Raw genomic sequence first — 15,025 nt, 5'->3', positions numbered from 1 at the left:
ATTCAATTCTTTCTTGATATATATTACGAGTATTAGTTTATTACCTAGAAAGATCGAATATAACATTAGTTTGTAATATCAAAAGTTATTAAAAAATTTATGGAAGAAACTAAAAACACAACAAACAAATGTCATTTTCGAACCGTTTGTAAATGAAAGATGATATTCGTAATATATTTCTATCTTTACTACATTATAAAATATTTGTTCCTGTTAGATTTTTTTTAACTATAATATCCTTAGAGAAAAATCCCAGCTACTCATTTTCATCTCTTTAATCAAATTTCAACCACTCATTTTTTTTCTCACTCATAAATCATTTTATTCATTTAATTTATTAAAATCCTTTATCTCAAAAACCGTACATCGATAAATTATAAAAATTTTATGGGTGTTTTTAAAATTTCATGCTATTTCATTAGAAAGGTCATTTGATATACTTTTGAAGAATTTTTAAATCTGGGGGCGGAGCCAGTACGACTAAGGTATTTGGCTAGCACACTCTAGAACCTATCACCTCATATGACCTATCACACTCTATGACTTATCACGCTTTATGACCTATCACCTCTACCATCTCACCACCGCAACGTGCGGATACTTTCTCTCGTATTTTAATAAGCATTTATGATACTATATAACTTTATAATATATTGCACGATTTTTTAATACACTAACTAACAACACTGTTTTAATAAATAAATTGATCAAAACATCTACCAATAAACTAAAACAGAATAGATATGTTCTTAAAATGACATGTGACTTACTCTTTAATTGACACGTGTCTTTTATTTTATAAATTAGTTTTTTTAATTGTATACATATTCAATTTCTTATTAGATTTAGAATTAAACTCTAACGTTTGACCTAACACATTATAACTTTATTTGATTGATCGTTTCCTCATTAATAAAATTGTTTTTTTTCTTTTTCAATTATTCAACTTCTATTGCTTATATTATTTGCCGTCAATTGTTCAAGTTCCGATTTTGATGTGATTGTAAAAGTTTAAGGTAAATCCAACACTTTGAATAAACATATATTATATTTATTATTATTATTTATTATAATTTAGTTTCGATAATTAATTTATTTTAACTACAATTTATTTCATCCTCACGAATAATGTATGTGTCATTTTAAATTTTTTTTTTTATTTATGATATAGCTAAAAATAAATTGATAAAAATATATGAGACAAGATGGCAATATCACCTCTTTGCCAATACACAATCTCTTTCCAATTCTGTTATTCCTAACAAATTTCTTCTCCCTTTTTCGTTCTCTCCTTGACACTGGGCCCCTTTATATGATTCTTTTCCATCAATATATATTTTTTCATTCATTTGATTCATAAAAATAACTATACATTAAATACTTTACTTGTCATATCTAGTACGAGTATTATTTCACACACTGATAATCATGGTTTTGTTAAACAACACATTAGAATTACTAAGACCTCTCGTAGAAACCAAAGCTTGGAATTACTGCATTGTTTGGAAGTTTACTGATAACCCTTCAAGGTATTATTATTATTTCATTAATTTACTAATTAGTTATTCTTTGTTTAGTTAATTACATGGGCTGGACTAAATTTTGCAAAATTTTGCAGGTATATTGAGATGGTTGGATGTTGTTGCATTGGAAGTGTTTGTGAAAATGTCAAAGTGGAAATGGAACTATATAATACTTTCATTTGCAAAGATACTTACATTCAACATTCTATAAGGACAACTGCTTGTGAAAAACTTGCTCTTATGCCTTTTTCTTTGCCGTTTTATGATGGGTATTTGTTATTATTATTATTATTATTTTTTGTTATTGTACTTTTGGTTTATTTTTGTATATAATTGTAGTTTTTAAAAAAAAACCAGGATTCATGGTGAAGTTGCTATGTCTAAACAACCTTTTTGGCTAAGTAATGTAAGCATGCTTTGTTTGTGTATTGTTGTATACATATATACAGTATTTGTATTTTAACAAGTCAGGATCGGATCAAGTGGTAAACACCTTTGTCTTTGGAGACATGTCATGAGTTCGATCCCTACTCATTGCAAGCCTGGAATTTTTTTTTTTTGTTACTTCAGGTAAAGCCTGAAAGCAGCCTCTCTATCTTAAGTAGGGATAAGTTTGTCTATATTCCAACCTCCCAATACACGTCGTAGATGGTATTGAGACCCATAACCCCTCGAAGACTGTATTGGGTGTTACTTATATATTTGTGGAAGTTTGATACTGTTGAGGTTTTACGTATTCAGTAGCAAAGTTATTAACATAAGTGATTAAATTTTTCTTTGGGGTTTGTTTATGAAACAGGATATAAGTGGCACTCAACTTATAATGCCTGTTGATGGTGGTCTAATTGAGCTCTTTAGATCAAAACATGTGAGTCTCGGGTAATTATATCATTGCAAGAAGTTTTAGATCAATTTGAAAAGCTAAAACTATATCGATGGTTTGGATAATTAGGTTCCTGCTGATCAAAGGATGATAGAAACCTTTATTGGATGCCTGGGTGACATTGTGGATCATGGTTTCTATAAAGAAGACCTGAAAACGAATCTGAATTCTCATCCTTACCATGATAGTGCTACCACACAAGAGCCCGTTAACCCGGTTCCACTATCAGTTATATATCCTGAAATCCAAGGGTCCCCATCAGGTTCAAATCATCCTCATTCTGTGGACTTCTCTCATGGGCTAAGTGATAGCAAGATTGGTGGGTTAGGTAAGTTGGATAAGAGGTCAAAGGGGGTTATATTTTAGAAACAGTACTTTGAATATACATTTAAGAGGTGAAAGCGCTTGAATACATTTTGAAGGATTTTGACCTGTCTGCCAGTTAGCTACATGACTCTTTGTCTTAGATATAGGGATAATTTTTTGGTACTGAATCCATACCATCCAATGGGGTAACTGAATATCGTACCGAAGTTATGATATCGGTACTGTTTCGATCAGTTTCTTGGCTGCCAAAACCGCCTAGAACCGAAAAGCAAAATGTGGCAGTGCATAAACCTTTAGTAGTTGGATAAGGCCTATACTTATTTTTGTTTAACCAAATTTATTTAGTTGGTTGATTAGCATATGATTGTAGCAGCAAGTTAAGAGTTCTGGTTTGTATTCTAACGGAGAAGATCTTTCTTGTTTTTATTATATATATTTGTTCACACAAATTAAAGTTGCCTGATGATTCTTAAGTGTAGTTTTGTTGCCTAAACAAGTAAACATCTACTTAGATGTTTAGGTAATTGGGTTTAAATTTCCAGTCTCTAATTGGATTATGGAATTTCAGGTGATGGAACAGAAGTTATGATGGTGAAACGCAAGAAAGTGAAAGAAAAACCCAGGTCAAACAATCTTATTGCTGAAAGAAAGAGAAGGAAACGAATCAATGATGCTCTTTATGCTCTACGTGCTTTAGTCCCCAAAATTTCAAAGGTTCAGTTATTTTGTCTTCTATAGTTTTTATCGAATTAGTGGTTTATTCATCTTGACACGTATGCTCTGATTATTTGAGCAGATGGATAAAGCTTCAATACTTGTAGATGCATTTGAATACATCAGAGACTTGCAGAAGAATGTGGAGGAACTTCAAGATGAGCTTAAGGAACTGGAAGAACAAGCTGACAAGGTGAATGATGATGAAATGGAGGTTTGTAAACAGAAAAGACTGTATGGTAGCTCTATTAAGATGCCTTCTAAAGAGCTAAGTTGAATTTCACCTACCGCTAATTAACAAACTGAGGTGCATATTTAATGTAACATTCTAAAAGCATGAACTTAACTAAAATTGAAACATTTAAAAGCAGGAGGTTTCCAATAATACTCTAAACTGATCAGAAAATTGACGTATCTGGTTTAAGTTAGTGACAGGCTTGGGTAATGGGTCATCCCCGTATTCTGTTTGATATTTGGTCGAGTTGGCCCATTACATAGTGTATCCTAATTTTTCCTCAATAAATAATTAGAAAGTCGAATATGATTACAAACAATATAATAATATAGTTTTGCTTGATAAATTGGTTTAGGAGGCCTTTGCTTGTTAATTAATGCAGATCAATAAGGTGATACTTTTGTTCGTGACTTTCGCTCATCAGAGATAAAACATATCTCAAATTGACCCTCTAATAAGTGATTTGGCCAAAATTCGCAACCTCCACTTTTAGCATTAACCTGTCATAAATCAGGGCCTCAGTAGGGCTGGCTGGCGCCGCTGCACTATGTAGATTCTTCCAGGCAAGAGGAAGTAGTGGTGTAGTGAAGTTTAATATGAATATATATATATATATTCCTATATTACAAAAAAATATAATTACCTAAATCAACCATAAAATTAGAGATGGGCGACTGCACCTCTTAGCCCTCGGCAATTTATATTTTCATCTATACGTCTGAGCTTCAGCTCTTTGTTTATTAAGGTGGAAGTCGAAGTCCACAAAATTGGTGCTCAGGAGCTCTTGCTTAAACTGATTTGCAGCCACAGGCCCAGTAGGTTTCTAAAGATCATGGAGACTCTTGATTCCTTGGGACTGCAAGTAATTGATGCCAATATAACCACTTGCAATGATCGTATGTTGAACATTCTAAATGTTGAGGTAAGATTTAATCTACATGTTTTCCGTACATCTTGTTAGTGTTGCATCCTTACACTGCTTACTTGTTTTTGTAGGTTAAAGGGAAGGGGGTGGTGGCCAACAGTTTAAAAGACTCGTTGCTTACCTGTTGGCGTCTTTGAAACTTGATCAAAGCTAGATAAGAGGCTCTTGATCCTGTAGTTTATACTTACGGTCACTTGTGGATGTTGGTGTAGTGTCTAAGCCAAGATTTTGGGATACTTGGTTTTTTGAAGTATTAGAACCAAGAACATCAACACTACAATTATAGTGGTAAAATAGAATTACTATGTAGTGTATTAACATGGCACGAGTAATTAGGATTGCATGAAATTTTATTCAGGCGAATCTTACCCTGATAACCAGGTGAATATATAAGACCCTCCCATTTACGGAAGTGTTTCACTAATATCTGATTCTGTTGATCTATATGTATGTGCATACACGTGTAAATATATGTGTTTGTTCATATAAGTCGACTACATGTGTGTACATAGCTTAAGGAAGCTGTTTATGTGAACAAAAAATTGTTCGGAGTTATACAATTTGAATAGGTGTGGTTAATTTGAATACCTGTGTATAGTGGGGGATGGCAAGTAGGTTATGACGGTTTTTCGGTGTTCCAAATTGTTCTTGACGATTTGTGGGAAAAGGGCGATATATCCCATTGTTATTAGATGCAGAAAAGGTAATGTGTCATGTTACGATTTGCCAGTAGTGCATACTAGTCACAAAGCGGATAGATGGAACAATAGACACGATTATGCCAGAGGCTTAAGAAAGTTTCATTAGTATTCAAAGGTATTTGAAGCATGGTATTTTGGTATGCGTATTTGTATTTTACAGGTTGTGTTGTTTTGTTCAGTTTGGAAACGGTTGTTTCTAAGGGAAATATGATAGACTGGCTATAAACAAAGTGAATCGGTCACGAAGATGGTTTTTGGAATAAGACTTTGGCAGTTATTGGGATAGATTGAAGACAATACTTAGTTGCAGAATTTAAGATACTGTAAATGTGTATAGTTTTATGGTGAATTGGTGATAGTGTCATACTGTCATTGTATAGAGTGCAAAGTTAGAAGAGAGTTAGTATATGTCATTTGTAAACTTGGGGACCCTCTAAGTCTAGTTTAGTTGTAATGTGTTGTATATATCTGGTGATAGATAACATTAGAGGTACCGTGCTCCTTATAAGAAAAAGAAAAGAAAAGTTTTCTGAAGCATAAAAGTGAGTGAAGTGTTGTATGTATATACAACATACAAAATAAATGTAGTATTGTGAAAATTACTAGAAGAAAAGAAAGGAGAATTATTGATGTTGGTGAATTGATGTTGCAATTACCATCATCAATTTGTGTAAGTGGATAGATAGCATGGATGTTGGAAGAAAAAGAAGAGTTGTCAAGTAGAAGGATAGGAATATAGCTGTCTTTCAGAAACAAGTTGAAGTGTTAAGCGTATGGGTTTGCAAGTGAAACTACGTACATATCTAACAAGTGCTAGTATATATGTTATATTCAAATAATAAAGACGAGATACACATAAAAATACAGGTAGTACATATATGGTAATTGGGTACCTGTTAACACCTGTTAAAGTACCTGTTAAGTAAAAAATGTATTATGCAACTTTTCCTATTTTTAAAAATAATTATTTTTAATATTTTAAAGTTCAACATTTAACTTTTTTGATACATAAAACGAATAACTGTCAAACTTAAATCATCAAAGGCAAGTGTTAAATGAGTCATTTTCATGTTTGAAAGCTGAGAATTTTGTGCGCACCGAATCTGTTAAGACACGATTTGCCAGCCTTGCATATAAATATGCGGTAGGTAACCGGCCGGTGTTTTAATGGTCTCGTTTTCTGTTCTTTCTTTCTTTTTTTTTTTTTTATACAGTAAAATTTGAAACAACCCCTTCTTTGTTAGATCTTTCTAGACTTTTTCCTTGACCTATTACCTATATACTAAAAAGTTGTATGACTTTTACCACTACTTATGCATAAAGTACAACTTACATGTGTTTATGCATGTAATACAACCTTTTTATGTACAGATATTTTTAGATCACTCTTTTAGCTGTTTCTACCTAGAATATTGGTTGTTTTCCTCTGGCATCTTCTTTGCAATCTTCTCTCATAGTATTTCTTCCTTAAATCTATATCTACTATGCTACTTATCTTATTTCAAGGTATATTTAACGTTTATTAATCCTGAATATATTTTATTTAGGGTTCACTTTCAGTAATATCTTTTTTATTAATTGTTTCTTTTTTAACTATTTCTTCTTAGTTTTTTTTTTCCAACAAAGGCTGATTTGTAAATTACTTTGACCCTAATAGGATTATCGACATTTATATCATTAAATGATTTTTCTTGGTTTCATATGATGCCATTTGCTTTTACAGTATATTAGTTCTTTTTTTTCCTTCTGAATTTTTAGATTTTCATGTTTTCATTAAATAACTTTCACATGGTTACGATTTTACTTTTTTGTGTAGAAAGCATATCACGCGGCAACGCGCGGGTACTATAACTAGTATAGTAAGCTAATAAGCTTTGATAATCTCTTCAAAAGAAAATGAAAAAAAAATAAAATAGTAAGATTTGTAACAATACCTTCTCGCTAGACCACTTTAAAAATAGTTAAGAGTACAATATTGAATGGATTAAAGACTGGTACGGGTAACGTTTAGAGACACGAATGGACAACATCAGTATTTTGATACCAAAAAAACAAAAGGTTAACAATTACAGATCGATCTTAATTAATCTTTCTGGAACGAATTGTCAAAGTCAAAGTCAAAATTGAGAGACTCATAACGCAATATATACTAATATACTATAACTATATAGTATAGTATACATTAGAATAATAAGCAGGTCAATTAATGAACGTGTAAAATATGGTGCCGCTGCCAACTTGATACCACCAAGTGGCTAAATATTTACCATTAAACTTTGTTTTAAGGATTTGAATGTTACTTGCATTATTTATTTATAAAATTACTTCTATGCATGAGAACAAGTCATTGTAAGAATAATAGCAATAGGTACCACTAGTGAGGTGGTCGACTTTTGATGGGCAAAATCACGATCTAGCTCATATCATTACTATGTGGGACTTATGGGTAGGAGTGAATGAAGTTTGTTATATATTTAATTTCCTCTCTCATCAGGTTAAATTAGTATTATATATAAAAAAGTATGTATTAATCAATGATGTTGTATATTATTTGGATTAATCAAATAACCTACTAAATCCATTTGACATTTGTACTATTTTGATTGGATTATTTGGATAAAACCGAGTAAGTAAGTTGTTAAACGGTTTAATTTTGGTTTAAAAAATTTTAATTAGGGTCCAACCAAAATCGATTAAGCATTTAACGTTTAATAAAAACTATAATAACCTAATGTAAATGGTATTTATACGACTCTAATTATTTAAATACGTTGTTCTATACATCTAGAAACTTATAGTTAGTTGAATAACCTCAAATGTATAAATAAAATGGTGTAAATTGACATTCGGATTGCATGATTATTCAAATATACTAAAGTAAGGATGATTGGTTCCTTAACCCTCTTCTTGTTTTATAATCGAGGGTGTGCTTTATTTGGTTTTGAAAGTTTTTCAAAATATTGATGTTATTCTAGGCGATGTTATTTATGGTGTCTAGTGCTTTGCTAAATACCGTACTTTTTTAATATATTGCTGTTCTAAAAAAAAATATACTAAAGTAAAAGTTGAAAGAGTTTTTTTTTGGGTAATCCAAAAATCGACCAAATAACCCGAACTTTATTTGGATGGTTTGGATTGGGTGATTATATATATGGATTGGGTATTGGGTGGTTTACTAATTCTTAGATAACCAAATAACCCAAACCGACTAACTCTATTCCCCCAAAACCCGACCGAATGAACACTCCTATCTATAGAGATTTTTTCCATGAAACGTCGACAAAGACAAATATATATATAGTGACTGGAGGTGGGAGACCAATGCGGTTTGACATTAATTCATTTAGTGGTTCCTTCACGTGCAAGGTAAAGCTAATATTAGACGACACATAGAAACATAAGATAGCGACATTAGTTTTTAAGCTATCTCAAAATATAAATTTGGTAACTCATTACACGAAGTCATATCCTCAACAAAAGTCATCTATAAGATAATGACTCGGGATAAAAAGCAAGAAAATGATTGGACCTTGTGAAAAGTATCGTTATTCCACGATTATTTATTAATTATAACTAAAGAAAATATTAAAGTTACAAGGATTTGTCAACTCTATATTCTATGTCGTAACACAAGAATCATTAAATATTGAGTATACAAAAAATTAAAATTTATGGTTACCAATTTCTATGATCGATGTTCTGATTTTATAAATCCACTGTAACATTGAATAATTGAATGTTGTACCATATATTATTATAAAGGGTTTTGTTAGTGACAGCCTTTAGAGTTATCTATAAAAACTAATTGGATGTATTAAAATTTGTACCTTACTGTTAGAAAAATCAGGGGACGATTTTTAATATATAATGTATAAGTTTTTAAGCATGTAATATGTTGTTAAAGACTGTCATTATCATTTTCCTATTATAAATAATGATTAATAACAAAATGTGTCCGGAACCGACCTCCTCTTTTTGCGAATTATAGTTTATATCAAAGACTTAACACGCAAGTTAATAATTATATGTACAAGAGAAAAAAAAAGAAAAAGATAAACACTTTTCAAGAATAAATAAACAAAAATAAAACACTAAAAGACACACGTAACACCCACGATGGAAATCAATTATATTAAGCAACAATAACTAATATAAACCAGCATGTTCGTATTTATAGAAATAAAAAAAATTGTATTTAGAAAGGCGGTGGACCATAAATATAGGAAATACTATAAATTTAATAATAAAGTCGGTTTCCAGAGAATAAGTTAAAAACACATGTATGACGTGTATATCTTCATTTCTACACGGCCTCTCCAAGAAAACTTCTAGTTTTAATTTATTCCCATACCAATTAGTCCACACGCCTATATATATACACAACACATATTCATACAAATATATATTACCCATTATTATCACATTCCGATTTCTTGTGATCGATCAACTTTTTGACAATTTCTTTCAGCTAGCTAGCTCGTAGCTTTTTATATATATATATATATATATATTCTTAATTAGGAATAATGGATCGAGTTATATATTCTGAAGAACAAGTTTCAGTCGTGGAAGACAATGAAGAATTCATTGTGCGACCTCATGATGATGATGATGATGATTCTGAATCAGATAGCGAAGTTTCGAGTCGTTCGGTGCTCGGAAATCCCCGAACGGCTCGAAACTTGGCAGGAGGACATAAACAACTAGAAGAAGGTGACAAAGATTATGAAGCTGTAAAAAGTAGTTTTCTAATTAGTGGATTTATGAATACTAGAGTTGTTGGGATAGATAAGAAGGATTACGAGGCCAACGTGATGGATGAAGCTCGTTTGAAAGTATTTAAAGTATATGTGGCTGCTGTTGCGAGTAATAACGGTGGTGACCCAAATTTGAAATACGGTTGGTTTGGTGGTTCGCGTGATGAGATTCGTGAGATTTTGTTGCATGGATTTCGTGGTCGTCGTCGGTGTGATAACACAACGTTGTCGTATGGTCGTGGTGTTTGTCTCTCTCCGGCTAATCTTCCTATGGAAAGGTTAGTTAATACTACTAATTAATGTTTTTTTTTTTTTGTTTTTTTGTTTTATTATACTCGTACTACATTGGCTTCGTATATATATAATCGAGATCTCATGTTTGAGCTACTTGGCTTAAATTAATTAGCTCAAAGTGAAATTTGCAAGACATATATATGTTTGTTATAGTTTCAAGCTAGCTAGCTACTTTTTTGTAGCTCAATTAAGATCTCGTATATATGGCTGGGCTCGACTTGTTAATATTAATTAGTGCACAAAATGTGAAGGAAAACCAAATAGAAATCAATCATATATATGATAGGATTTTAAGATCAGACCAAACCAGGTATTTAAGTTGTGAATTTCGGGGAAGACTTGATAGCTAACTTAATTCCTTTATTCATGTTCCATAGTTTTAGACTACATATATAATGAAATTTCAAGAGTCTATATATGAACAATATTAATAAGAGACCCGTTGAGTTCTAAAATTGAAGTTGCAAAGATCCGGTTCTTCAATCCATTCTAGCTAATTTCCAAATTAATAAAGTATCAGTGTCTCCTAAAGATTTAGTGATCTATTGTGTTCTTGTTCAATGTGCCATTCAAGTGCTGCTTAACAATCTATTGTATTTAGTACACATGATGACCTTTGAAATTTGCCCCTTCCAAAGAAGCCCAAAATTGCATATGTTTTCATATATTTAGATATATACATGCTAGACATTCCATTCTACTTCAACTCCTAAATTACACCCCTGTAAACTAAGACTCTCAAAAACCCCTATTAATCCATCCTCACAAATGTGAGCAATGAGACTCGAATCCAGGTAGATCCTCCCAAGGTCGAAGACCTTACCAATGAGCCACCAACCCCATTGGCTATACATGCTATATATATATATATATGATATGATATATGCTAATGGTAATTTTCTTCACACTAATTAACTTTCTTGATTTTGGTATAATCAATGCAGCGCGAAAATGTCCCTTCCCGATCCGGATGGCCTGAGGCATGTCTTATTGTGTCGGGTGATTTTAGGAAGGTCCGAAATAGTTTCTTATGGTTCGCAAAAAGACCAACCAAGCTCAATGGAATACAATTCGGGTGTGGATAATCTCTCATCACCAACAAAGTATGTCATTTGGGAACCTTACATGAACACACAAATTCTTCCGGTGTACATAGTTAGTTTTAGAGCAGATTCACTAACAGGTCAGCAAGCACGTACATATTCGAACTTTTGCAACTATAAACTTATTTTTATTTTTAAATTTTATTTCTCGATTATCATGTAATTAATGATCAAAATCTTGTTGTAGGTGAGCGATCTTTAAGGATACCAGCCTCACCAAATATGAGCATTAATGGTTTGATAAGGCACCTTACAAACTACTTGACTTCTTCAAAGATGTCCATGATAAAGCGATTTCATCATGCTTATTCTGTAAGTTTTTCACTTATCTTTCCATCTCTTATCTGTTTATCTAATGTTAGTTGTTATCATTTATTTAGTTTCCTTAGCCTAGATCATAATTAAGGTTTGTTTATTAGTTTCCTAAGTAGCATTTGGTTAAAATTTCCTTACTATGTCAATGCAACGAAACCCCAATCGTGTCATTGACAGGGGATAGGGAGGTAACTAAAATTTCCTTATTACAATCACTTTTGTCTTTACAAAATCAGAATCTTAAGATCGGATCAGAATCTGACTTTGATAAACTTTATAAGGAAATTTAGGTAGCTGTTGGTTAGCAGATCTTATTCATTCAAAGATCACAAGCATATCTAGACTGTAGGATAAAATTGTGAACTATTACACTTTTAAGATCAAGATCTAGATCTTAATAACCATGGTTATCTTAGTATAAAAATATCTAATTTTTAATTAAATTTTCCTATGTTAATTGTCATAAGTTTTCTTATTAGTTAATGGCTCCTACATGTTTACTTATTAGTTAATGGCTCTTATTAAATTTTCCTATGTTAATTATCATAAAAATTCCTGTATAAATCTGAACATACTAGCTAAGTTTTTCCACCTTTAACTCTAACAGTGGTTATTGGTGATCAGTTTAATCAATAATTGTCATATACTATTTTGCAGAAAAATAAGATTTCAAGGTCCGAATTTATAAGGACTTTAAGGTCAATAGCTGGAGATGATGTCCTAAGGGCGATCGTTCAAGGCTTACGATGAGAAAGGTATGCTTTACTAGCTTTAATTCGACTTCCACTAGTTTAACCTATCAAGGTCTTGCTTTTGTGAGTTTTGCAAGAAACGATCGACGGGTTAGGTAACATAGTTAGGTCACATAGCTTGTAATTATGATTACTAAATCTACATAGTTGTTATGGTAACAATATGGAAGAAGGTTACTAAATCTACAATATTTATAAATGGAAGGAGTATAAGGTTCTACTCAACCACCTCCAAGGTAGTATAGACTAGTGATTTTAACATCTTGATGTCCTAAAAGAGGTCTCGGGTTTGAACTTAGCAGGAAAGGGTTCAGATGCGGTCATGTAATATCCCTGATTAGGCTGCCCGTACATCTTAGTAAACCAGATTTAGCCCTTTCGGGTAACCTATACAAGAAAGTCCTCTTCCTTAGTGACAACATTCAACTTGTTCCATTTAAACTTGAGGGACAATGCTTGGACATAACTTCTAAACTTCTGCATTTAAGGAATATGACCACCCCCCCTCCTTTATCTTACATTAGAAAAGATGTTATGTCATATTGGTTGAGCTAACGTTGTATTTTGTGTTTCAGAAGCACATTGGCGAAAGACGGAAGAATTGAGCCAAGGATGGATGCCTGGATCAATTGAAAAGTTGTTGGACGATGAATTGGAGATTCTAATTTTCCTACATTCTAATGAAAGGATATTTAGTTAGAGAATTAGAGATAGTGAAAGTGATAGGAGAACAACATATACAAAAACTTTCTTAAATGAAGTCAATTGTATAATTAGATTCTAGTTTTTTTTTTTTTCCCTGGCAAAATGATGTCTTTCTTTTACTTTATCAACTACCACATTCATGATTATACGTCGACTTCCGATATTGCACATTCAACGCTCAAATTTATTAACTTGTTTTTCTTTTCTAAGTCAATATATATGGGTTAAATGATTAATAGATACATCACTTATGTGGAAATTATACCCATGCCTAACAACATATATTTGAGTTCCGAATTGAAACCCACGGATCAAAAAGTATGGCCGTTTGAATTAAGTACCCGCATACCACTTTTTTGGACTTGCCTCATCACATGTTTCATATTATTATTATACAGCATAACAACACTTGATGTTGGTTTATGGACATCACCCTTTAGATAGTTCGCGATTATTTTTACCGTAAAAAAGGGTAACAGACCATTGTGTTCCACTGCCACATTTGTTACTTTATGAATTCGAAAATAAAATGACCTTGAATGCCTACATTTCAATTTTATAGCTAGTGAGAAATGAAAATAGAAATTTTCAAGTGTATATCACCTGATCACCGGAACTCCGGAAGCCTTTTGTAACGAGCTTAAGTTAAGTTACATATAACCTTCCTTAAGCCCAAAAAGAAGCCCAAAACAAGCCCAGCAACAAATTCTGAGCTGATAAAAATTTTACACATCCTTAACAGTTGACAATATCCTATGTTTGGATTCTTGGTAGAATGGTAGTTAAAAGATTTTAAATCTTTTAGACAATGTATATTAAACCTGTAGAATCACAAAATTTCAAACGAAATTCATATTTAAAAAATATGAAAATATCCGAATTAACTAAATAATTAATACTATTATAGTTGCCTGAGAAAACCTTTATGCCAAATGTCAATGAAATTAATGTTCTAGAAGGTCAAATAATATTTTTAATAAACTTGGCCAATCGTAGTTGCCTTGTTATTACTTTGTATGAAAGAAAAGAAATTCCTTCAAGACCACGCAATCCACTTTTGACAAACATAATAATGAAAATATTACTATGAGTTTGAAAATGTTTTACATTTCTCTATCATTATCATTATGAGTTAAATGGATGAAAACACACTTGTGGGTTTCAAAGATTGCGATTGAAAGTCGCAATTTCATATTCTTGTTATTTGAATCATATCTATACAAATGGTTGTCTTTTGAATTCATAATTATTTAAACCTTACAGACATTTTGAGAAGGGGCAACTTATTAAGACAACATGGTAGAGTTTTCTTTTTCTATTCGAAGAGATCGAATCTGTTAATTCACACATACACAATACACAGGCTATTCGCAGAGTTTTGTGACGATTTCTGATCATATCCCGCCTATCAAACCCAAGATATTATATAGTATGATATGATCTAAATCTGAGAATTTTTACGATGGCACAAAGGTGGTTCAACAGTATTTTTATAGGACTAGGCGATCGCTTTAGGCCCCAAAATTTCTAAGGCCTCAATATATTATATATTAGACTTGATGTTTGGATTTTGAACTAAGTATCATTATATAACTTGCATTGTAGTAACACCCTTATTGATTTTTGCACTAACAGCTGCATTTTTTTTTATTATTAATAGTTTAATAACAAAAGTTGAGCTACTTTTTTTTTAATTATTATTTACTTTAATTTATATTGTAATGAAGTAGGCCCCAGAATTGCTCTCGTTTGAAGTCTCCAAAAATTAAACCGAGTCAGTAAAAAAAGAAG

The 15,025-nt window shown here is 31.9% G+C and overlaps 2 protein-coding genes across 3 annotated transcripts; both read left to right on the top strand.

The window, feature by feature from the left end:
• The first annotated feature begins 1,348 nt into the window (after nt 1-1,348).
• LOC122597082 (transcription factor ABORTED MICROSPORES-like) lies at nt 1,349-5,031 on the top strand. 2 transcript variants are annotated; one of them, XM_043769721.1, is made up of 9 exons: nt 1,349-1,529; nt 1,619-1,792; nt 1,881-1,929; nt 2,323-2,391; nt 2,476-2,668; nt 3,302-3,447; nt 3,530-3,661; nt 4,428-4,604; nt 4,679-5,031. In XM_043769721.1, the coding sequence occupies exons 1-9, from the start codon at nt 1,429-1,431 to the stop codon at nt 4,742-4,744; spliced, it is 1,107 nt and encodes a 368-aa protein (XP_043625656.1). In that variant the 5' UTR covers nt 1,349-1,428; the 3' UTR covers nt 4,745-5,031. The 2 variants fall into 2 exon arrangements, with proteins under 2 accessions (XP_043625656.1, XP_043625652.1); XM_043769717.1 differs by having other exon boundaries at nt 2,476-2,734.
• A 4,625-nt stretch (nt 5,032-9,656) lies between these two features.
• On the top strand, nt 9,657-13,380 carry LOC122597094 (probable inactive poly [ADP-ribose] polymerase SRO2). Its single transcript, XM_043769730.1, has 5 exons — nt 9,657-10,343; nt 11,304-11,542; nt 11,650-11,774; nt 12,435-12,532; nt 13,105-13,380. Exons 1-4 carry the CDS (start codon nt 9,835-9,837, stop codon nt 12,525-12,527), a joined length of 966 nt encoding a protein of 321 aa, XP_043625665.1. The 5' UTR covers nt 9,657-9,834; the 3' UTR covers nt 12,528-12,532; nt 13,105-13,380.
• The last annotated feature ends 1,645 nt before the right edge of the window (nt 13,381-15,025 follow it).

The sequence above is a fragment of the Erigeron canadensis genome, chromosome 1 (assembly GCF_010389155.1).
Source record: "Erigeron canadensis isolate Cc75 chromosome 1, C_canadensis_v1, whole genome shotgun sequence".
Lineage (NCBI taxonomy): Eukaryota > Viridiplantae > Streptophyta > Magnoliopsida > Asterales > Asteraceae > Erigeron > Erigeron canadensis.
This window is presented reverse-complemented; position numbering and strand designations above follow the sequence as displayed.